The following is a 23,875-nucleotide window of genomic DNA, read 5'->3' on the forward strand; positions in this document are numbered from 1 at the left end:
ATAACAAAATACTTTAATCAATTCCATTTGGGAGTAGTGTTACTGTTGTCAACAGTTAATGTATGCATGGTAAAACTCCCAAAATGAGATGAGTTACTGAATAATCTGTGTACAATGATTATGATAATAACTTGTCCACTTCAATGTCCTAAAGCACTTTACATTTGGCATTTAGGTCTGAGTGTAATGACAAGGCAATGAAGGGAGCCAGCTGAGATCACTGCCAAAGTAACTCTTTACAGGGGATAGAAAAGTGTAGCATGGTGTGGATTGCAGGGTCCATGGTAAATTGCTAAATAGCCATTTTGCAAATATGTATTCAATGTGACATTTGAAGTTCATGAACTGACCAGGTTGCATACACTGAGTAATAGTTTAGCTTACCTAATGGCATGTTATTTAAGTTCCTGAACATGGGTCTACTACAACTTCACACCAGAATTAAGTAACATTTAATTTACAGTAAGTTGCATCTATCTATCCAGGCACGGTTTGAACACAAGCAACACATTACCCAGTGTCACTATTTTCATTCTTTTCAGTAATCTCACATCATACTGTGCCCAAACATTGGAAAGTAGCAAATGTAACCTTGCTACTCATGAAAGGAAGGAGAGAGCAACCAGGAAGTACAGACATCTGACATCAGTAAATGTTAGAATCTATTATTACGTCTTGGTCACTGGGCATCCAGAAAATTATATTATTGGGCACAGTTTTACAAAGGGGAACAATTTTTTAAACAAATCCTATAGCTCTTTTTGAGGTTGGAACAAGCAGGGTAATAAAGCGAAACAAATAGACACAGTATGTCTGGATTTTCAAAACAATAATTAAGATGACACAAGAAGGTTATGTAACAATAGTCAGGGGTCATAGATGGGGGAGGGGTTATATATTAACATGGATTGAGGATTGAATAATGTACAGGAAACAGGAAGAAAGTAATAAATGGGTCATGATTGGCTGTATCAAGTGGAGTAAAACAAGGATCACTGCTATTCACAATCTACATTAATGACTTTGATGTGGATACTAAATGCAATATATCTACATACACTGCTGATAAAAAGCCAACTGGGAAAATATTTAATTACATAAGTTCTTAAGAGGACACAAAGAGTCTGCAAAGAGATATAGACAAGAATGCAAGTGGGCAAGAATGCACCAGATGGAATATAATGTGGAGAAGTTGTTCACATTACAAGGATTGAAGAGAAAAGTAGAGTATTATTTTTAAACATTAGAATTTTGGAAATGTTGATATTCAACAGGACAAAGAAACATATAAATTAAGATCAGGAGTAGGCAATTCAAGCCTGTTCTGCCATTCAATGTGATCATGGCTGATCATCAAAACCAATATCATGTTCCCGTTTTTTCCCCCGTACCCTTTGATCACTTTAGCCTGGGTGTTCTTGTACAAGGATCACAGAAATTGATACTGTATTTATCTCACCAAACCAATTTCAGGAATATCATCACATAAAATAACCGTTAAAAAAATGAATGCGTGTAAATTCACAAGCTGAATTGAGTACATGCACATTCTATAAATATAAGGGTGAATTCCATGGTCCTTCCCTGTGGAGAGAATCCTGGGTAATTGCAGACATTCAGCTAATGAATTGCCAATGCTGTTCTGTAGAAATGGAGCAACTCAAAATGTCAACATCTGAATAACTTAAACTGTGTATTGCTTTTAAGGTTTATATCTACCCACAAATAAATGACTATAGACTTCAATGGTCTTCAAACCTAAATTCCCTTACATTTTCTCCCAAATTCTGAGATACAGTGGATACAGTGTGGGGGGCAAGACCAACAATTCCATGTTCAGGCCTTTTTACCCATTGTCAAAATTTCTAGTCCATTTGTGGGAAAGCACATGGTATGATTGCTGAAATTGTTGCATCCAAACAAAGGATTGCTATCACATGAAGTAATTGTCTATTTATCTGCTAAGGAACCTGGGTGTCAGAGATATCTGTACAAGCTACTATAGTGTGAAATTCAGCTCACTGAATAAAGGAAGCAAAATTTTCGCATCAATTTTTTTGGAGTAGCACACTGATCCCACAGCCATTCAAATCTTCTGAGTTTCTTCTGGAATGTTGGCGTTGCAGGTTTAATAATGCAAGCATATTTCAATACATTCAAATCCTGATGACTCCAGGCTTTGAGAGGGGCAGTCAGGAATACATCCATAATGTGGGTAAAATTCTGCCTGCACCATACTCAATAGGCTTATAAAGAAAAGTTTTATCGTGTTGAAAACAGTAAAAGCTGAGTATTTGCATCCCAATTTGATATACAGACTAGCAAGCACATAAATATTGTACCAATATCAGTGCAAGCAGTCTCTTTGTAGAGGATTACTTGAATACGGTGTGATATGTGCTATGAATTAATGCAAATCTAGTTTCCAAATCCAAGTTCATATGTACTTGGTTGGTTTTTTTGGAATGCAAGCTCAGATTGGCTCGGGTTACTACTTAGGAAGTCGTGCTTATTTAGCTCAGACTTCTCATAGACTTAGAAGTGTACAGTTTTTAAGATTTTCTAATGAGCTGAAGTGGCTTTGATTTAACTCAGAATCAGAAAGGGCATTTTTTAAAAGATAAAAAGTTTAAAAGTAAAAAAAACAGCCAACGACAGGAACTTGCAAAAACACATTTCATTCAGACTTCATAAATAGTTTTTATTATTAATTGTGGTATGAAAATATAAGCAACTTTAAAATGAAAACACACTTTAAGAAAAGGGATTTCGCCTATTCTTTTTGCTTCTCATAGCACTCCCTGGTCGAACAGGCTGAAAGGTGACCAGTTCCCATACCAGTCCACAGTTCTATTCAGAAGTAAGCCAGAAGCGATTGAGAAAGATCCACTCTGTGTGGAAGTTTCTACCTTAAAAGTTGTTGTGTCCTTTTGACTGCACTCCTGAAATTGTGAACTCACTGCATTTTACACATAATGACATCATCATGCTCTTGATTGAATCATAAAATATGACATGAAAAATCAAGAGACAAAGTTCAGAAGTATTATTATGGCACAGAAATTGGTATCCAAATACACCTTCACACAGAGTTGCTAGACATGGATTCCAGTCAATGATTGTCGAGATGCTGAGTTCACAACCTCGCCATGGTGAACAATAAGTTGCACCAAGTTACTATCAGCAAGAAGGGATCAAAGTCAGATCCCAGGAAAAGCAAGGTAGCATCTCTACTAGCTGAAGTATTAAAGCTCATGGAAACCATGGTAAATGAGAAGCTGTTAAAACATCTCAATCACAGTAATCTACTATCTGTTTGATAATTTAGCTTTAGAATAAAGCCGTTGTCTCCCGATGCTCTCATCCTCAAGATCCCATAAATGGAGTGATTCTGTTGTTGTCCAGTATGAAATTAGTGCAGTAGCCTCTGACATTGTTGGACCTTCAAGAGGGTATGGTATCCCTTCCTCACTGAGAAGATGGCCTCATGTGGCATATCTGCTGAGCTGTTTAACTTGATACAACTGTTCCTCAAAGATGTAAACACCAGGTCATGGTTATTGGATGCTCATCTTCTTAACTCAACACCTACGCAGGGGTCCTTCAGGCAATTGTGCTTGGCCCCACTCTATTTCTTTTCTTCATCAGTGACTTGGTGGATGTCATCAAAAGTGATGTTCTCTTTGCTGATGAAACAACCCTCTATAGAGTGGTTAACTCCCCATCTGAAAGACAAGCAGCGATTGAATCACTGCAGGAATAGACAGAATTGGACAGTGGGCGGAAAAACGGTGTGTTACCTTCAACGCTGAGTAAATCAAGTCAATTACTCGGTCAAGAAAGTCTAATGTAGCCCACCCACCTTTACTCTACAAGACTGTAAACTCAGCTTAGCTCCTTGGATAGGTGGGAAAGTTGGCAGATTGGGGTTCCTCAAGAAAGCTTGGCCCTATTTGTCACCAGCAGTAAACTGTTTGTTCTACAAAGCCCATAGCTGCCATGTGATGGAACATTATTGCCCTATTAGGGAGGCTACAGACAAAATATATTGCCTGTTGTTGGACCTAGTCTAGTCCAAAGCCATGCAGACCAGGGAAAGAATGAGAATATACCTTATTCCACTCCAGAATCCACCTTTCAGAACATTAGAAGGATGGGGCCAGACTGTCAGTCTTCTACCCAGCCCACTCTTGACAGCTCAAGCCAAAATTCCGCTTTTAAGCCAGGAACATAAGATCTGCTGATTTGCCCTCAATATTCTGTATCAATTCAAACAAATTTACACAGAATACAGCGGCGAAGCTTAACACACCGGTTCTCCTGCCTCTCCAGACAGTGGTCATCTAGAGCTCCATTCCTAGTATGCAGAACTTCAAATGTACAAGTAACCATCACTTCTCGAACCAGGTTACAATACACTATCAGACATTTCTGATCTGGCCATTGGTAGCTCAGTATGATTTTTCCGTACTGTTTTGGTCTCTGAGCAACTGCTAAAGTCAATTTTATAAGACATCTGTCCTTGCTACAGCTGCACCTGTTTTTTGTGTCACCCAATGTACAAAGAAAAAAAATATTGATAGATCAATAGTTCTCCTGAGGGACTGAAGATAATCAGAGGGAGAGTTGTCCAAATTCACTCTCCTGCACAGTCCACTGATTCTTGTGGGAAGGAAGGAAGGACGTATCATTTCCAGTGTTAACATACCTCAAAGAAATGGGGAGAAAAGTTAGCCTTGGAATTAGTGCAGAATGGGCAGTATTTCATTGGCCATCTGTTATAAATCTCACCTGGTATTCAATTTTACTAAAGCCAATGAAAGTGAATACCATGTTGGGTGGATATCAGGCAGCCAACAAAATAACACCCATTTGCACTCCTGCCAAAATTGAAGTTCTACAGCACAGTGTGCTTTATTTTGATTTTACATTTTTTAAACAAAAATAAAGGCAATTATTATTCTCAAACCAGGTCAACATTATACATGGAAGAAGAAAAGACGGATAGTCCTGGTCATAGAGAATGTTGTGTGCGACTTTAGTTAAGTCGTATTTGGTGTTGTGGGAGGTACAGAAACCCAGACTGAATGTTGAGGGAAAGCTCTTTGAAAAGTGATCTGTATTATCTCATGATCAAGGTGTCCAAAGGGCACAAATGTTCTCTGTTTCTGATGTTTGCGGGTCAGAGAGGAAAATGTTTATGACCAGGATTGACAAGTAAAGATGTTGGAATGGATGAAATGTTCTGGACTACCAACTGGGAATAAGGAAGCATTTCTGCATTGTAATGAGATTAATGAACAGGATAGTGCCCATGATATGGTAGATTATGGATGATTCCTGGTACAAAAGAATGTAATTGGCTAAACACAGCCTTTCATAGAACCACAGAACTCCTATTGTGTGGAAGAAGGCCATTTGACCCATTGAGCCCACACCAACCCTCTGAAGAGCATCCCACCCAGATCAAACCCTTATTCTATCCCTGTAACCCTACATTTCCCATGGCTAACCCACCTAGCCTGCACACTATGATCAATTTAGCATGGCCAATCCACCTAACCTGCACATCTTTGGACTGTGGGAGGAAACTGGAGCACCTGGAGGAAACCCATGCAGACACAGGGAGAATGTCCAAGCTACATACAGACAGTCATCAGAGGCTGGAATCAAACCTGGGTCCCTGGTGCTGTGATGCAGCAGTGCTAACCAGTGAGCCACCGTGCTATCCCTTTCTTCACTGCTTTCTTATATTCTTAACTTCTGTCGATTTCAGCCCAAGTTTAACGTAAAATGTTCTCTAATTTTCCCAGTATCAAAGAGTGAAGTTCACTCCAATGGAAATCTAGGAGCTATAAATTCAGTTTGGATAATAGAAATACGTGAAATGCTTACCAATCTCATTATTTTAAAGAGAATTGTGATTTTAATAAATTTATACACAAACCAGGAGATAAAAATACATTTAAAAAAATTCTGAATGGTTAATGGTGATTAGCAAGCTTTTGTGATTTTAGTTAAGGCATATTAGGGCTGAATTTCAGTTTAAGAGCTTCTAATGAGGAATAGTGTTCCAGGTTGAACAACTGCAAACTGTAAACTTTGCATTTTTAAAAGATAAATAGATGGAAAAATTAAGGGATACAGTTCTGTAATGAGTCATGCCCTCAGAGGAGTACCTAATCATGGAAACAGCCCTAATTGTCCTTCAAATGCCTATCTCCAGAAGTAGTGACAAAGCTGCACCTAAAGATAAAAAGCTGATTCTGGCCAGAAAACAAATGATAAGAAGATAACATGGAGTATTATGTCTGGAAGTTTCAGCCATTTTGATCAAGTGTGGAGTAAGCACCAGACTACACTCAAACTGCAGCTAATGACTTACATCAATGGCTACAGGCCATAGTTAATGAAACATTCTCTTCTCATAATAGAGTATTTGGAAATCAAAGTTAATACAGGTAGCAGGTTAAAATTGTTACTGTGCATTATAAAAGTTGCTTTTAATAACCATAGTTGGAAAAGCAGGGATTGTTGATTCTTTTTTTCAGATTTGTTCTATTGGATGTTAATGTGAACTACCAGTGGGATTTTTTTTCTAAACATCTAGTTTCACAGTGACAAGAAAAATTGCAATATGGCACAAGTGCATAGTGATATTAATCTAAGGATGCTGACACTGGGAATGTAGCACACCTTCCCCTGGAGAAACAAAAGACTCAAACAAATTGGTTCCTTGTTTGACAAACAGGGATATGTTATGCAAAGATAAAGGACAGGGAATTCAAGGGTAAGTATCGTTGATGGTACGCATTCATCTTTGTATAACTTAGCCTATATATTTCATCAATAAAATAGTAATGCAGACATGATTGGGTGACACCAGGCAAAGAGGTTTGCCTTGGCGCATGTTCATTTCCTATGATTGGTGTCACTGTTTCTTATGTAAACTTCTCGTTATCATTTTAGTAAAAATTCAGCGATTATTGAGAAGCTTTATTTTTAAGGAAATGATACACACTGACACCAAAGAATGGCATAAACAAGCAACCCAGGCATTGTGAAGAGCTGCAAACAAGCTTCAATGGATCAGATGCATTTCTTCCAATAATTTAAAGGGTTTTTTGGCTTGGAATAATAGAAATCAAAAATTCAACATGGTTCCAAAAGTTGTAAAAGCATGTTTAAGAACTATGCTCCACCCAGGAGAAATACCTAGGTGCTAGAAATGGTGATTTACAGCAAAGGATAACATGTTACCGTATTCAATGTTAAAAGGTGCCATCTCAAGAGTCAGATTACAGAACTGTACAATGTCCACTGACAAAATATTCCTTGTAGATATTTTAAAATACTTTGTTTGTTTAGCCTAATTATCTCACACTCTCTTTTGACAATTCACTGTGACTTAACATGATCAAAAATTCAGAACTTTTCCTCGTTAGTATTCATTTGAATGCTAACAAATTATACTCAATTTGTATAAGATACTATTTTAAAAGCTGAATCTGGTCTTGTTCTTTTATCTCTAATAGAATTTTTTTGGAGCAGAGTGATAGGCCAGTGAGCAGAGTGATGACTTGTAAGTGAAATAATTGCAATTCTGGTCTGCATTATTTTATAAATTACAGACCATTAAACAGTCTGCAACTTAAGTTTCCTTTCTGTGTAGTGATACAAATACACTAGATGAATTAGCTGTGGTCTCACCTCTTATTTCTCCTCTCATCTTGCATACTGTATGGAATTTGATCCTAGCCTCATGAACAAAGGGCAGGAAGTATTTGGTGAGTTTAATCAAATAGTAATGGTGCAAAGCTGAGTGCCTTTAAAGCAGCATCAATAAATAAGATTTTTATTTCTATTTAACTCAGTATAGATTATAATTTGCAGCCATAAAGTACATAAGACTTTTTTAAGACAGAGTATAACTCTGTTTCAGAAAGGGACACCACAAAGTGATTATAATCCATTCATGAAATGTGAGTCTCTAATTTCATACAAAGTTTGACCTCAATCTATTTCAGCAGCATTCACTACCTTTATCAGATCTCGGCTTCCTTTACTGATAACATTTGATTTTGTACAAATGGGAAAGTACATATTAATTCATTGTTATTTATGATATGAATATATTTATTGTGGTCTCTCAACCACTTTTCTTCAACTGTATTGAAAGTGGTGAGAACAGTATAAGAAGACAGTTTGAAAATATGCCAAACTTATCTGATTTAACATTATGCATGAAAACAGGAAATTTATTCATGTCAGGGAGGAGAAATTCCTGTTCGCTTAGAAAGGAAGTTTTACTCAAAACATCTGCTTCCAAACTGGAGATCTAAATCTAAAACCAGAAGACTAAAAGACATGGGTAACTGTACAAATACTTGCCTTGAAAACATTTCTGATTGCAGGGTAATCCAGCAATTTAGCACACAAAATTTATAATTGATAGAAAATCTTCAATGGGCTGGAGAATGGACATGTGATGCTGTGCAACAGGAATGCTATTAATGAAGATTAAAGCCTGTATATTCTTGTTAATGTACATCATTCACTTTATCGACTATATGATGCTGATGGTCCAGTTATTAACGCTGTGCTACCTAGTTAGGACTGGGCAACATTGTTTAACATTTACTTTTAGTTTGAAAATAGAAGAAAAGTATTTAATTTTCTTTTGTAATTAACATAATAGTCTCAAAGAAGTTATGCAGTGTCTTCATATTTTTCTCATTTGTAGGATTCATTAGGATTACAGAACTCTGTAGCCAAGCAGAGTGACAGGTGGGGGTAGTCTAACCTACTTAACAGAGAGCAATAGGATCAGATTGAGTGCCCATGATTCACTCCATCCAACTTTATTACCCATTGCATATAAACAAAAAGTAAAATTGGGTGAATGGAGTGTAAAATTGTGCATTAGTTTTGCACTAAGCAGCTTAGATTAAAATGATCTTCCTGAAAAACTTTGTTTAGTATCCTCAGCAGACTGTGTCTGAAGCAGTAAATGCAGCTGCGTGTATGCTTGATCCAATAATCTTCAGTCTAATGACTTTCCAATTTTTGTATTAATAACAGTTATCATTTCCTGCCTGGGATCTCCTAGAGGGAGGGAGGAAGAAGCTCAAATACTTTATTATTAGATAGCCATTGAATAGATATGTGGTATTTCTACAAAGAAAGACTCCCTCATAGCAACCAGAAACAGATAGTATTGGTAGAGAAATAAGTAATGTGCCTTATTATTCTGTTGCATTAGATTGTGTGAAATGTGCCATGTAAAATAGGTAGAAAATTAATAAAATATAGCTTACAATTTTTATCATTTCAAAAATAACCATCTGAATGGCAACAGATGAGCCACTTTGCAAGCTCCCCTTCAATAGTTCATTTTTATACAGCGGATAAAAAATTATTTTGAAGATTATTTGCACTAACCTTTGCTGTCCTGCCGTGCTCCAGACATGTCTGAAGATCAAGCTTATCATTATACATGGCAACCAATGGTCTAAAAGAGAAAGAACTGTTAGTTGGTTTGGCACAATCAGAATTAAACTTGATTACATTGTACAGATAGACATAAATTCTAAACACAGTTCTAAACACTTTCCTGATTTCACAGGCCATGAATATGTAACTGAGGTATGAAGAAAGCTTCCTATGTGTCTTTGCTTCTTTGTGCTGGCTGACTTTGTTTAACTGCTGGTCTATCAATGCCTCACTTCAAAATTTTCATTCATTTTCAGATTCCTCCATGGTCTCATTCCTTCCCATCTACTTCCTTCAGCTCTAAGGCTTGCGGCCGAAATGTTCCTCCAGTTCTAGCCTCTGATGCATTCTTAATTTTAATTGATCTATCATTGGTGACCATGCTTTCAGCTGGCTTGGCTCTAAGTTCTGGAATTCCTACTCAAAACCCCTCCACCTATCTCTTGTCTTTTAAGGTGTTTCTTAAAATCTACCTCTTTGCCCAGGCTTTTGGTCATCTGCCTTTATAGCACCTTCCGTAATTTGATGTAACAAATGCTTTACATTATAGTTCTTCCTATGTGCCTTGGGCTGTTTTGCTGCATGAAAGGAACTATATAAATGGAGCTTTACATTGTTGTAGCTTGTTTCTCTTCAAAAACTTTTCTTTTTAGCCCTTTCTTTAAGCTTTAATTTCATGTCTTCTAATTGATATAATATTAAATTGCACTGTGTGCTGATTTGGTTCTTTTGCTATAATTAATACAGCTTCAGATTCTACATGATGTTTACAAATGAAAATTTAAAAACAGATAACATAAATGTTAAACTTTCCCTAAAAAAAAAAACTCAAGAAATGAGGGTAAATGGCTTTCTGTTTTAATTGCCACCTACTCCAGGTCAGTTGCTGCTGGGAATTATTGAATTATCCCCACCATTAATTTCTAAGTGAGGAAGGTGTTTGAACCTATGTGAAGGTACAGATATATCTGCTCATTCAGTCAAATATTAACTATATGAATCTAAAACTTTTAAAATTAGAAGCATTGATTTGGACAGGTCCCTGGCTCTGAGCCTACTTCTGAAAGCAATCCAGTGCATGTTAACAAGAAATGAAGTAACGTCTTTCTGACACAACTGGTGGAGGCAGTATGTAACTGAGCCAAGCTCTGCTAAATTCTGAGTTAGCACATCTCAGCTATGGATTTGCATCTGCATGTGTATCAGCACAACCAAACAAAATTTATTTTTATTCTGCACAATAATCCATTGTAAAAAATATCTTCCATAGAGATACATTAAACTATTGAACAGCCTGAAGCATTCAGCATATTTTGCACCCAACATTTCACACCAATTTTTCCTTGACTCTATCACATCACAATGACAAGTGCAAACAAGAAAATTTATTTGGGTATTCTTCTTTAGGTACCTTCATGCATATTTTAGTCCCTTTGAGGAACAATGAGGAAGTGGTGAAGGATTTTCAAGCTGTTCAGCCTGTTTAACTGTGTTATGAACACTGCTTCTGTGATCAACCAATCCTGCTGGATACTTGAACCTAGGGATTCTGGCTCACAGGTTGGGACACTCCCACAAGACTTCCACAGATTTGTTCATTTAGCTCATCCTTCTTTGGAATTTAACTGTATAAAAACCCAACTTCCTCATCTTAACCAAGAACTGATACTTCTGACTCTAATCTCACATCAATGCTTAAAAAAAAGTCCACTCGTTCAACCTCCTTTTTGGTTATGTGAACCAACCTGGAGCTCACTTGGGGTCTGTTAGAACCAGAAAGCTGGAAATCTAAAATAAAAACAGAAAATACCTGAAATACTCAGCAGGTTTGGCAGGGTTTGTGCAGAGAATAACAGAGTTAATATTTAAGACATCTCTCCAGATATTAACATACCTGCTGAGTACTTACAGCAAATTCTGCTGACATCATTATCTAATTAGATGAAATCACCAACTAAAAGATCTATTCAGTTAGAAACTAATTGTTTTATTTTTAAATATGATTACATTTCTTATTTTTTTTATTATATTTTTAACATAGCACATTTCCCTTGACATTACCAATGGCAAAGATCAGGTAGCTGACAAAGTTATAAGGTTTTGCTTGAATTCTTTAATTGATTTTGATTATTCAAATCCCAAATCTATTAAAATGCATTAATGAAGATTCAGTGATGAAAGCTGCTAAATGAGACACAGGGGAACCAAAATTCAATATCCTCAATAACAAGTGACGTGGATTATCTTCCATTCAATCTTGTGACAGTGCCAGAGGGATGGTAAGGTGTGTGATTATTGATCATTGAGGAATTAAGGTTGCATTACTGGTACTACATTACATGAGCCAATAACTGAAAATCAATCAATAAGGGCATGTATTGTATCTCTGAGAAGAACAATATTAATGGTCCAAGCCTAACTGCCCTTGGGAAGGTAGTGATAAGCAACGTACTGAACTGCTGAGGTCCATATTGTGTAGGTACTCCATTCTGCTCTTATGTAGGGAGTTCCAGGATTTTAAAGGAACAGAGATTTATTTCCAAACCAGGATGGTTTGTGCCTTGGAAGAGCACTTGTAAGGTGATGAGAATTCCAAGCACCTGTAGACTTTCTTTTTCCAGGTGGCAGAGGTTGCAGTTTTGGGAGGTGGTCTTGAAGAAACCTTGGTGAGTTGCTGCAGTGTATGTTGTAAATAGTGAAGGGCAGATGGTTAGATTCTTGTTGGAGATGGTCATTGCCTGTTGTTTGTGTAGTGCAAATGTGATTTGTCACTTATCAACCCTAGCCTGAATACTGTCCAGGTGTTGCTGCATGTGGTGGACACAGAGTGCTTTGTTATCTGACTTGATTTATTGTAGTCACATGTACCTAAGTACATTGAAAAGCTTTGTTTGCAAGCAGTACAGGCAGATCACAGTAAGCAAGGACATACAGATCAATGGGTGCTTAGACAGAGTGAGGCACACAGGTTACACTGCACAGGTGGTGCATGAAGCAAGATCAGCATTACTTGAAGTTAGAGAGTCCATTCATCAGTCTAATAATGGCAGAGAAGAAGCTGTTGGTCCATGTGTTCAACCTTCTGTATTTTCTGCCTGATGGAAGAGGCTGTAGGAGAGTATTACCAGGGTGGGAGGGGTCTTTGATGATATTGGCGTCCTTTCTATGGTAGTGAGAAGTGTAAATGGAGTCCATGGATGGGAGGTTGGCTTCCATGACAGTCTCGGCAGTGTACACAATCATCTGTAGTTTCTTACAGTCCTGGGCACAACAGTTGCTATACCAGGCCATTACACACCCGGACAGTATGCTTTCTGTGGTGCATCTGTAAAAGTTGGTGAGGTCCTTATAGACATGACAAATTCCCTGAGCCGCCTGAGGAAGAAGAGGCGTTGTTGTGCCTTCTTGGCCGTTGCACCTATGTGGCAAGTCCAGGGCAGGTTGTTGGTTATCGTCACTCCTAGGAACTTGATGCTCTCAACCTCAGTTTTGTTGATGTAGATGGGGGTGTGTTTTCCTCCTTTCTTCCTGAAGTCAATGATCAGTTATTTAGTTTTGCTTACATTGAGAGTTGTTCTTATTGCACCGTGTCACCAAGCCGTCTATCTACTTTCTGTATTTTGACTCGTCGTTGTTAGATATCTGTCCTACTAGGGTAGTGTCATCAGCAAACTTGTAGATGGCATTCATTTGGAATTTAGCAACTCAGTTGTGGGTGTACAGGGAGTACAGTAGGAAGCTGAGAACGCATCCTTGGGGGGTTCCAGTGTTGAGGCTTATCGTGGAGATGGTGCAGTTGTCTATCTTCATTGATGGACTTCTATGGGTTAGGAACCTGAGGATCCAGTTGCAGACAGTGGAGCTGAGACCCGGGTCTTGGAGTTTTGAGATCAGTCTGGTGGGTTTATGGTATCTACAAAATTGCCATTGAAACTGAACATCATGCAACTGTCGGTGAACTTCCACACTTTCGAGGTTATGGTGACAGGATAATACAGCTGAAGGTCATTTCGCCTAGGACATTGCCAGGAAGCCTGGGGCTCTTATGGTGCAGGTAGTGTCCCTACCTTTGAGTTAAGAAGACCAGGTTCATGTCTCTGCCAGGTGGCCTGGGGGCTCTTGTGGCTCATGGTAAAATCCCTACCTCTGAGTGAATTGTCCTGAGTTTAAGACCCATCTGCTCCAGAAGTGTGTAAGAATACCACTGAGCAGGCTGATGAGAAAATATCTGCTAGGAGGCCATTCCAGACGTGTTTTATAGCACATCTGAACAGGTAGATTTTAAACAAAACAATCTACCCTGAGTGTCTTAGGGGCTTTTGTGGTGCAGTGTTAGTGTCTTTATCTCTGGACCAGGAGACCTGGGTTCAAGTCCCATATCCCCAGAAAAGTGTCATAACACATCTCAACAAGTTGATTTTAAAAATATCTCCCCAAGAATCTGGTCGCCTGCTCCCTTCCTCATTTCTTTTCTTTCTATGCACGTAACAACACAGCTTTGCCCTTATAATATTTAGATTTTGCCTGATGCAGAAGACCATGATGAACTTTGACACATACTCGGATGTATATTGCAGGACTGCTGTTAAGATCCCAGCTTCCAGATATTCTATATGGCAGCATGGCTTCTGCCCAAATGCCTGTGGGCTGTCGACCAGATTCAAGTGTCAGGTGGTTATTGAATAGCTCTTGTCAGCCAGTAACCAACTCGTGTATGTCTAAGGCTGAGATAGATAGATAGATTTTGATCAGTCAGGGAATCAACGGTTATAGAGAAAGGGCAGGAAAGCTGATAAAAGGAATATCGGATCAGCCATGATCCTACTGAATGGCAGAGCAGACTTGGGCTGAATGGCCCTACTACTGTTCCTATTTCTTGTGGTCTTAACTTCTGGTTTCTCACGGTCTCCTAAATGTTGATGATACAGTGAATTACAGCAGAATAAGTACATCAGATTTGGTGCTAAAATAGAGGGAATTAACCTATTTATGAGATGCTGAGCATATTTACACACCATCCACACATTTAAGGAGTGAATGATTGGAAAGTTGCTAATGTGCCTTTGTATAAGAAGGGACGTAAGGAGAAGCCCCAGGGAGCTACAGACTGGTGAGTCTGACTTCGGTGGTGGGTACAAAAAACAAAGTTGCTGGAAAAGCTCAGCAGGTCTGGCAGCATCTGCGAAGGAAAAAACAGAGTTAACGTTTCGGATCGGGTGACCCTTCCTCAGAACTGGTGGGTAAGTTGTTGGAAGTGATTCTGGAAGATTGGATTTATATGCACTTGGAAAGGCAAGGACTGATTAGGGGTAGTCAGCATGGTTCTGTGTGAGGGAAATTGTGTCTCACAAACTTGACTGAGTTTTTTGAGGAAGTAATCAAAAAGATTGATGGCAGAATGGTAGACATTGTTTACATGCACTTTATCAAAGCCTCTGACAAGGTTCCACATGGTAAAGTTAGATCACGTGGGATACAAAATCGGCTTAATGGCAGGAGACAGAGTGATGGTGGAGGGATGTTTTTCAGATTGGAGGCCTGTGACCAGCAGAGTTCCACAGGGATTGGTGCTGAAACTGCTTTTGTTTGTCATTTACAAAAATATAGGAATATAGAATACAGGAAGCATGGTTAGTAAGTTTGTGGATCACACCAAGATAGTATGGTGACAGTGAAGAAGGTTATCTAAGATTATAAAGAGATCTTGATCAATCAGGTCAATGGGTTGAAGAGTGGCAAATGGAGTTTAATTTGGATAAATGTGAGGTATTGCATTTTGGTAAAACAAACAAAGGCAGGACTTATATAATTAGAAGTGGGGCCTTAGATAGTGTTGTAGAACAGAGAGACCTAGGGGTTCTTTGAAGCTTGAATCACAAATAGATAGGATGGCTAAGAAGGCATTTAGCATGCTTGCCTTCGATTCTCAGACCTTTGAGTAAAAGAGTTGAGACTTCATTTTGAGGTTGTACAGGACATTGGTGAGGCCTCTTCTGGAGTACTGTGTACAGTTCTGGTCTTCCAGTTATAGGAAGGATATTATTAAGCTGGAGAGGATTCTGAACAGATTTACCGGGATGTTGCTGGATATAAGGAGAGGCTGGATAGGCTGAGATGTTTTTCACGAGAGCGTTGGAGGTTGAGAGGTGACCTTGTAGAGGTTTATAAAATAATGAGGGCTATAGATAAGGTGGATGGCAGGTGTCTTTTCCCTTGGGTGGAGAATTTCAAGACGAGGGAGCATATTTTTAAGGTAAGAGCAGAGAGATTTTAAAAAAACATGAGGGGCAATTTTTTTGACACCAAGTGGTTCATGTGTGGAAGGAACTTCCAGAGGAAGTGGTGGATGTGGGTACAGTTACTACATTTAAAAGACAGTTAGATAAGTACATGAATAGGAAAGGTTTGGAGGGATATGGGCCAAACACAGACAGGTGGGATTAGTTTAGTTTGGGATTATGGTTGGCATGGACTGGTTGGACCAAAGGTTCTGTGCTGTATGATGCTATGACTCTGAGTGGAATCATTTTTGGACAACAGTAGATCTCAGAATTTAAACATGGTAACATGTATAATCAAATGCACATTGGGGGTCCTTGCTTTCTGATCAGATGCATAAGTACATTCCACTTGCTTCTCTCTGGAGAAAGAAAAAGACAATGCATTTCCTTTTCTATGCATTACAGGGTGTCAGTCTGCTGTTTTTTTCTAACATTGAATGGTGAACAGCAAGGTGATGAAGCTGTCCCTGCTGTCTCTTGGAAGGAGGCTGACATTAAATAGAGGGTGGTGGTGGAGGGTTGTTTTTCAGACTGGTGGCCTGTGACCAACGGTGTGCCACAAGGGTCAGTGCTGGGTCCACTGCTTTTTGTCATTTTATATAAATGATCTACATGTGATTATAGGAGGAATGGTTCGTTAGTTTGCAGATGACACCAAAATTGGTTGTGTAGTGGACAGTGAAGAAGGTTATCTCAGAGTACAATGGGCCGAGGAATAGCAGATGAAATTTAATTGAGATAAATATGAGGTGCTGCATTTTGGAAAGGCAAATCAGGGCAGGACTTGTACACTTAATGGTAAGGACCTGGAGAGTGTTGCCAAACAAAGAAACGTTGAGGTACAGGTTCATAGTTCCTTGAAAGTGGAGTCACAGGTAGACAGGATAGTGGAGGCGGTGTTTGCTTTACTTGCCTTCATTAGTCAGCGCATTGAGTATAGGAATTGAGAGGTCATATTGCAACTGTACAGGACATTGGTTAGGCCACTTTTGGAATACTGCATTCAATTCTGGTGACCCTGCTATAGGAAGGATGTTGTTAAACTTGAAAGAGTGCAGAAAAGATTTACAAGGATGTTGCTGGGGTTGGAGGGTGTGAGCCATAGGGAGAGGCCGAATAGGCTGGGGCTGATTTCCCTGGAGCATCGGAGGATGAGGGATGACCTTACAAAGGTTTATGAAATCATGAGGGGCATGGATAGGGTGAATAGCCAAGGTCTTTTTCCCAGGGTAGGGGAGTCCAAAACTAGAAGGCACAGCTTTAAGGTGAGAGGGGAAAGATTTAGAAGGAACCGGAGAGGCAACCTTTTCACGCAGTGGGAGAAGGGATATGGAATGAGCTGCCAGAGGAAGTGTTGGTGGCTGGTACAATTATAACATTTAAAAGGCATCTGGATGGGTACATGAATAGGAAGGATTTAGAGGGATATAGGCCAAATGCTGGCAGATGGGACTAGATTTAATTAGCTTATCTGCTCGGCATGGACGAGTTTACCTGAAGGGTCTGTCTCCATGCTGTATGACTTTATGACCATAATTTATAATTCGAATTCCTAGTAAACCCCTCCATTCCAAAGATTGTCAAAACAACTCCAGGGTTGCAATAAGGATGGGAGAGGAACTCAAATAGAAAAGCATTGCTGTGTCAGGAATCTGTTTTTAAGTGACTTTGTCACAGGAGCTCAAAGTTGTTGCTGAGATACAAAGAAGAAAGGATTGCTATTTTAGTAAAGCAAGGAAAACGTTTTGTATTAATGACCAAGCTGGACTGTTTTGTTATGAAGTTGCAGGTTAATGCTTTAGGTGCAGATCCAGACTCTTTTTAAATGGGTTGAGGGTTTCTACCTAAACCACTAACCTTGGATGTTAATTCCAGACACACACCACCCGCTGGGTGAAAATGCTTTTCCTTGTGTCCCTTTCAAATTCCTCTATCAATCACCTTAAATCAGTTCCTAAGGTCTAAAATCAATCAATTTGTTGTTTAAAGAAAACTAGTTGATGGAGCTTTCTATTTTAAACAACTATAAAAGATAAAATATACAGTTGGCCATATCATGTTTAAGTGCTCTACCCAATTACTATGTTACAAAGACACAGAGAAAATAGGAGCAGGAGTAGGCCATTCGGCCCTTTGAGCCTGCTTCACATTCGTTGTGATCATGGTTCGGTATCCATCTCAAGAGCCTGTTCCCGCTTTCTCCCCATATCCTTTGATCACTTTAGCCCCACAAGCTATATCCAATTCTTTCTTGAAACCATACAATGTTTTGGCGTCGACTGCTTTCTAGTAAATTCCACAAACTCACCACTGTCTGATTGCAAAATTGTGAATGTAACTCCACTATTCAAAAAAGGGAGACAGATAGCCAGAAGCTACAGGCCAGTGGAATAATAATGGGAATTTGTTTGAATTGTGAGTTTTACATATAGATAGAGAAAATATTGAAGAATATTAGTTTTTCCTTCAGTTAGAAGGATCAGGAATTGAGTATTTTTGCTTTGGGATAACACCCATAGCTTGAAAAACCTATTGGTTTCAGTTTGCAGGAATCCTGGTTGAAGTTAAATGTAAGAACACAGATCTCCTGGAACAAAGACTTCGTTCAGAAATGTTTAGAAATAGGTTACCTTCATTTAAGAGTTTAGTTTGAATGTCCAGATGAGAAATGTCCAGTTAGAACTCTGAAGTGCTTATTCAAGCCAAGTAAGTCTAAGCTCAGAGATAGCAGGAAATGCAGATGCTGGAGAATCTGAGATAACAAGGTGCAGAGCTGGATGAACACAGCAGGCCAAGCAGCATCAGAGGAGCAGAAAGGCTGTTCCTTCCTGAGGTTCATACACAGACACCCAGATCTCTCTGCATCTCAGAAGTCTGCAGTCTCTTGCCATTTTGATAATTTCCTTTTCTATTCTTCCAGCCAAAATGAAAAACTTTACATTTTCCTACATTGTACTCGGTTTGCCAGATCTTTGCCCACTTACCTAGCCTATCTTTATTTCTTCATAGCCTCCAGATCTCCTCTTCACACCTTGTTTTCCTACCTTTCTTTGTGTCATATTCTTCTGAGGAAGGGTCTAGGCCCGAAACGTCAGCTTTCCTGCTCCTCTGATGCTGCTTGGCCTCCTGTGTTCATCCAGCTCTGCACCTTGTTATCTAAGTCTAAGCTCAGTTGTGTGAATACTTGAGGAAGAGGCTACCAGACACTCACGATCAGGAATTGGAAAAAACAATAAGTCAAATCTATAGATTTGATAATCAAGGGAATTATGTCTGGTATTTGAATACTGTGTAGGGATAGATAGAATTTTATATTTTTATTGTTTAAAAACTAAATCTGCAGCATTGCGCTTGTGTGTTTCAGTGAAAGAGCTTGCTAAATAAAAACAAAAAGAAAATTAACTATGAAGCTATATTTCAGACTGGGATCTGACATACAGTAATAACACCAAATGAGATCATAACAGAAGATGTGGATAAAGGGAAATAGGATGTAATTAGATTTTCAGAGGGCATTTGATATATGCCCAGTCAAAGGTGACTGCAGAAAATAAGAGTTTGTGGTGTAGGGGGAAACATAATAGCATGGATAGAAGACTGACTCGCTAACAGGAAGCAGAGAGTAGATATAAATGGATCAATTTCTGGTTGGCAAGATGTCATGTGGGATCTGCCAAAGTTCAAGATGCTGGAGCTGCAACTTTTATACAATTTATATAAATGCCTTAGATGAAGGGACTGAGGGTATAGTTGCTAAATTTGCTGAAGACACAAAGAAAGGTAGGAAAGCAAGGTGTGAAGAGGAGATCTGGAGGCTATGAAGAAATAAAGATAGGCTAGGTAAGTGGGCAAAGATCGGCAAACCGAGTAAAATGTAGGAAAATGTAAAGTTTTTCATTTTGGCTGGAAGAATAGAAAAGGAAATTATCAAAATGGCAAGAGACTGCAGACTTCTGAGATGCAGAGAGATCTGGGTATCTGTGCATGAACCTCAGAAGCAAGTATTTAGGAAAGCTAATAGAACATTATCATTTATTATGAGGTGATTTGGTTATTGAAGTAGGGAAGTTATGCTTCAGTTATATATTGCATTGGTGAGAGCCTATCGGTAATACAGTACACAGTATTGGTCTCCTTATTTAAGGAAGAATGTAAATGCATTGGAAGCAGTTCAGAGAAGGTTTACCAGCCTAATACCAGTGCTGTGCAGGTTGTCTTATGAGGAAAGGTTGGACAGACTTGGTCTGTAACTGCTGGAATTTAGAAAAGTAAAAGGCGAATTGATTGAAACATATCTGAACCTTAGGGTCTTAACAAGGTGGATTTGGGAAGGATGTTTCCTGTTGTAGGAGATTTTAAGACTTGGTGACAAATTTAAAAATAAAAAATCACCCATTTAAAACAGATGGGGATAAATTCTCTCTCTCAGAGGGAGATACAACTAACCGATCTTCAAAAGGTAGCAGGAGCAGAGTTTTTGAAACTTTTTAGGTTTTTGATAAAGAGGTTAAAAGTGATTGTTGGTCGTGGCAAATGTGGAGTAATCAGATCAGCTGTGATCTTATTGAGTGGGAGATTGGGTTTGAGTGGCTGACTGGCCAGCTCCTCATTAGTTCATAAATCTCTGATGCACGCTAACTGATGTTATGATTTACTGATGCTGCATACTTTCAACACCTGTTCTTTACACTATATCAGTAACCTATCCAAAATGTCTCCTGGTGTAGCCCAGACCTAAGTGTCTGTATGTAGTAATGATGCCACCTTGCATGGTAAACAGCACCCATCTCAAGAACTGCAGATGCTGGAATCAGAGTCAATACAGCGTGGAGCTGGAGGAACACAGCAGGTCAGACAGCATTGGAGGAGCAGGAGAGTCTACTTTTTAGGTTGGGACCTTCATCAGGACTGGGGAGGGGGAAGGGGCCTGGGAAATAATAGAGGGAGGAGGGATGGGGCTGGGGATAGATAGGTGGAATGGTGATAGGTGGATGCATGTAAGGGGTGGGGATTGGTCAGTGGGATGGGTGGGGCAGATAGGTGGGAAAGAAGTTGAGGATGAGAGGGAGGGTTGGCTACGGGATGAGGCCGGTGGTGGGGAGATTTTGAAACTGGTGAATTGTATATTGAAGCCATCGGGCTGTAGGCTCCCGAGGTGGAATAGGAGGAGTTATTCCTCCAGTTTGCATGTGGCATCATTGTGACACTGGAGGAGGCTCAGGATGGATATGTCTCCAAGAGAGTGGGAGGGGGAGTTAAAATGGCTGACAACCAGAAGGTGTTGTTGATTATAGTGTATAGAGCGCAGATGCTCCACGAATCAGTCACAGAGTCTGTGCTTGGTCTCACCAATGTAGAGGAGGCCACATTGGGAACAATGGATACAACAGACCAGGATGGAGGATGTACAGGTGAATCCATCGGATATGGAAAGTTTGTCTTGGGCCTTGGATGGAGGTGTAGCACCTTCTGCGGTCCCATGAGGAGCTTGAACAGTTCATCAATTTTACCAACACCTTTTCATCCCAACCTCAAATTCACCTGGACCATTTCCAATACTCCCTCCCCTTCCTTTCCTCAGCCCCATCCCTCGTCCCTCTATTTACTTTCCAGCTCCCTTCCCTCTTTAAAGGTTTTAGCAAAGATTTGTAGCTCGGGTTGTAGGTGAGGTTGTTGACTTGCTCGCTGAGCTGGCTTGTTTTCGTTCAGATGTTTCGTCACCATGCTAGGTACTGTCATCAGTGAGGCCTCCGATTAAGTGATGTTGTTCTACTCCGCTTGAAACTTATACTCTCCAGTCCGTTATGGTGAGTACTGTCATTTCTGGTTTTGTTCCGTATGGGTTTGTATATGGGGTCCAATTCTATATGTTTGTTGATTGCATTCTGGGTTGAGAACCATGCCTCTAGGAATTCCCGTGCATGTCTATGCTTGGCTTGGCATTCCTAGAGGCATGGTTCTCAACCCAGAATACAAATCAACAAACATATAGAATTGGACCTCATATACAGACTTATACAGAACAAAACCTGAAATGACACTAGTCACCATAATGGACCGGACAGTATAAATTCCAAGTGGAGTAGAATAACATCACTTCATCGGAGGCCTCACTGACGTTGCCTAGCATGGTGACGAAACGTCTGAACAAAAAGAAACCAGCTCGGCGAGCAAGTCAACAACTTCCCTTCCCCGTCCCCAATCCTGTGAAGAGACACAACCCGAAATGTTGACTTTCCTGCTCCTCGGGTGCTGCCTGACCTGCTGTGTTTCTACACACTGTATTGACCCATCCCAAATAAACTGCACTGTTTTTTTACTCATTCACAGGATGAGGGTGTTGCTGGCTAGGCCAGTTTTTAATTGCACATTCGTGATTGTCCAGAGGGCAGTTAAGAGTCAACCACTTTGCTGTTTTCTGGAGTCACATGTAGGCCAGACCAGGGAAGGAAGGCAGTGCTCCTCCCTAAAGGACATTCCCGAACCAGATGGGTTCTTCCTGCCAATCGACAATGGATTCATGGTCTTCATTAGAATCTGAATTTCAGATTTTCATTGAATCCAAATTCCACCATCTGCCATGGTGGGAATTGAACCTGGATCTCCAGAATATTAGATGGGTCTTTGGATTAACAGTCCAGTGATAATATCACTAGGCCATTGTCCCAAGGGGAGGCAAAGTTTGTAGTCATAAACAGAACAAAATAAACCTGCACCATAATGGGGCAAACCGCACCTAGGCCATAATGATGGATATTTTCTTGCATTTGCCAATCTATCTCTTCCTTTTGGTATGTCTTCCAGTATTGTGCAGGGCATCCTCGTCCAAGTATCACTGGATGGAGCTCTTGTAAACATGGAGGTTAACAGTCGCGTATTAATTAGCATGATTTCTGAGGCCCAGCAATGTGAAAAGTTGACATCATCTGGAAAAGTTGCTAATGTCGTTATGCTGCTATTGTTGGGTCCAGTCACATATAATGAGCACTGTGTAAAATAATAGATTCTTTTATAAGGTGAAAAATGGCCTTGTTAGAAAGAAACTGGATAGCAGTGCTCAAATTAAACTGGAACTTATTCATCTTGAAGCAAAATTCACAATGCAATATGATGTGCTCAACAAGTACTACAAATGTTTTCATGAAACTATCAAACTGATTCAAGGGTATAAGGACTTGAGACTGAGAACATTATCTCATCTCTCACCGCCCAATACAGACTTTAACCAGCTTTAACCACCCCTCTCAAATCCACCCCTATTCCTACCCCTCTCCACTTCTTGCTGGAAGTCTACCAGCCAGGCCAGCCCAAAATCTCACACTTACCTTCAAGTCTGAGATTGATTAGTCATCTTCTAGGCACTACTGGTAGTGTCAACAATGACCACTGTTTAAACATGGAACTGTTCGAACTACAGACCTGCCAGCCAATCAGATTTTACAGTAGCTCTCTTAAGTATGGGACACCTTCCCATACAGATGGGGGCAGGGGGGCAGAAGTCCCATTCTGAAACAATTTGGACGATCCCAGCAAATATCACTGTGCTTTGAGAGGCTGGACTGATGACTGGGTTTCTGCTCAGGGTATAGGAAATACTGCACCCATAAAACGTAGCCCGTGAGTCACTTTTGGTTTTATAGGCTGTTGTTTTGCATTTCTTCAGCCCTTTTGGTAATAAACTAAATTTTGAAAGGAATTGAGGGTGTAGTGTGGTATTTGGATGACCTGCTTAGCTCAGCTCCAGGCACATGTATGGTGATAGGCTGAAGGGTGGAGGTGGATAAGAATGGAGTCCAGGCGAAGGCACACAAATTTGCAAGGTTTTACATCTCTATTTGGTATTTAAATCACAGGGTAGACAATGAAGAGTTATATCTTCCCAGTGGTAACATTAAAGCAATAAGAAATGTGCTACACCTCAAAAACACTTCTCAGCTCATCTTCCAGTGAGCCCCAAATCATGACAAATCATCCTTATCATGTCAAAAAAATTAAGTTTGTATATGGTCCTTTTCCATATGGAACAAATGCTATGGCCTACGGGATAGTAGGAGTAGAGATTGAATTTTCTCTTGCAGCCTCCATGCCGGTGAACAAAATTG

The 23,875-nt window shown here is 39.7% G+C and overlaps 1 protein-coding gene across 7 annotated transcripts in view; it reads right to left on the minus strand.

Moving 5' to 3' along the window:
• Positions 1-23,875, minus strand: part of dnmt3ab (DNA (cytosine-5-)-methyltransferase 3 alpha b) — a 115,960-nt gene that overhangs the window by 19,362 nt on the left and 72,723 nt on the right. For 4 of the 7 annotated variants that reach the window (XM_048596634.1, XM_048596633.1, XM_048596638.1 and 1 more), the window contains one exon: positions 9,442-9,511. In XM_048596634.1, coding sequence (XP_048452591.1) covers positions 9,442-9,511 — 70 coding nt within the window. Of the gene's footprint in view, positions 1-2,680; positions 3,726-9,441; positions 9,512-14,052; positions 14,217-23,875 lie in introns of those variants that run through there. The other 3 variants (XM_048596635.1, XM_048596639.1, XR_007262078.1) reach the window with 2 other exon arrangements.

Source organism: Rhincodon typus, chromosome 5 (genome assembly GCF_021869965.1).
Source record: "Rhincodon typus isolate 14 chromosome 5, sRhiTyp1.1, whole genome shotgun sequence".
Lineage (NCBI taxonomy): Eukaryota > Metazoa > Chordata > Chondrichthyes > Orectolobiformes > Rhincodontidae > Rhincodon > Rhincodon typus.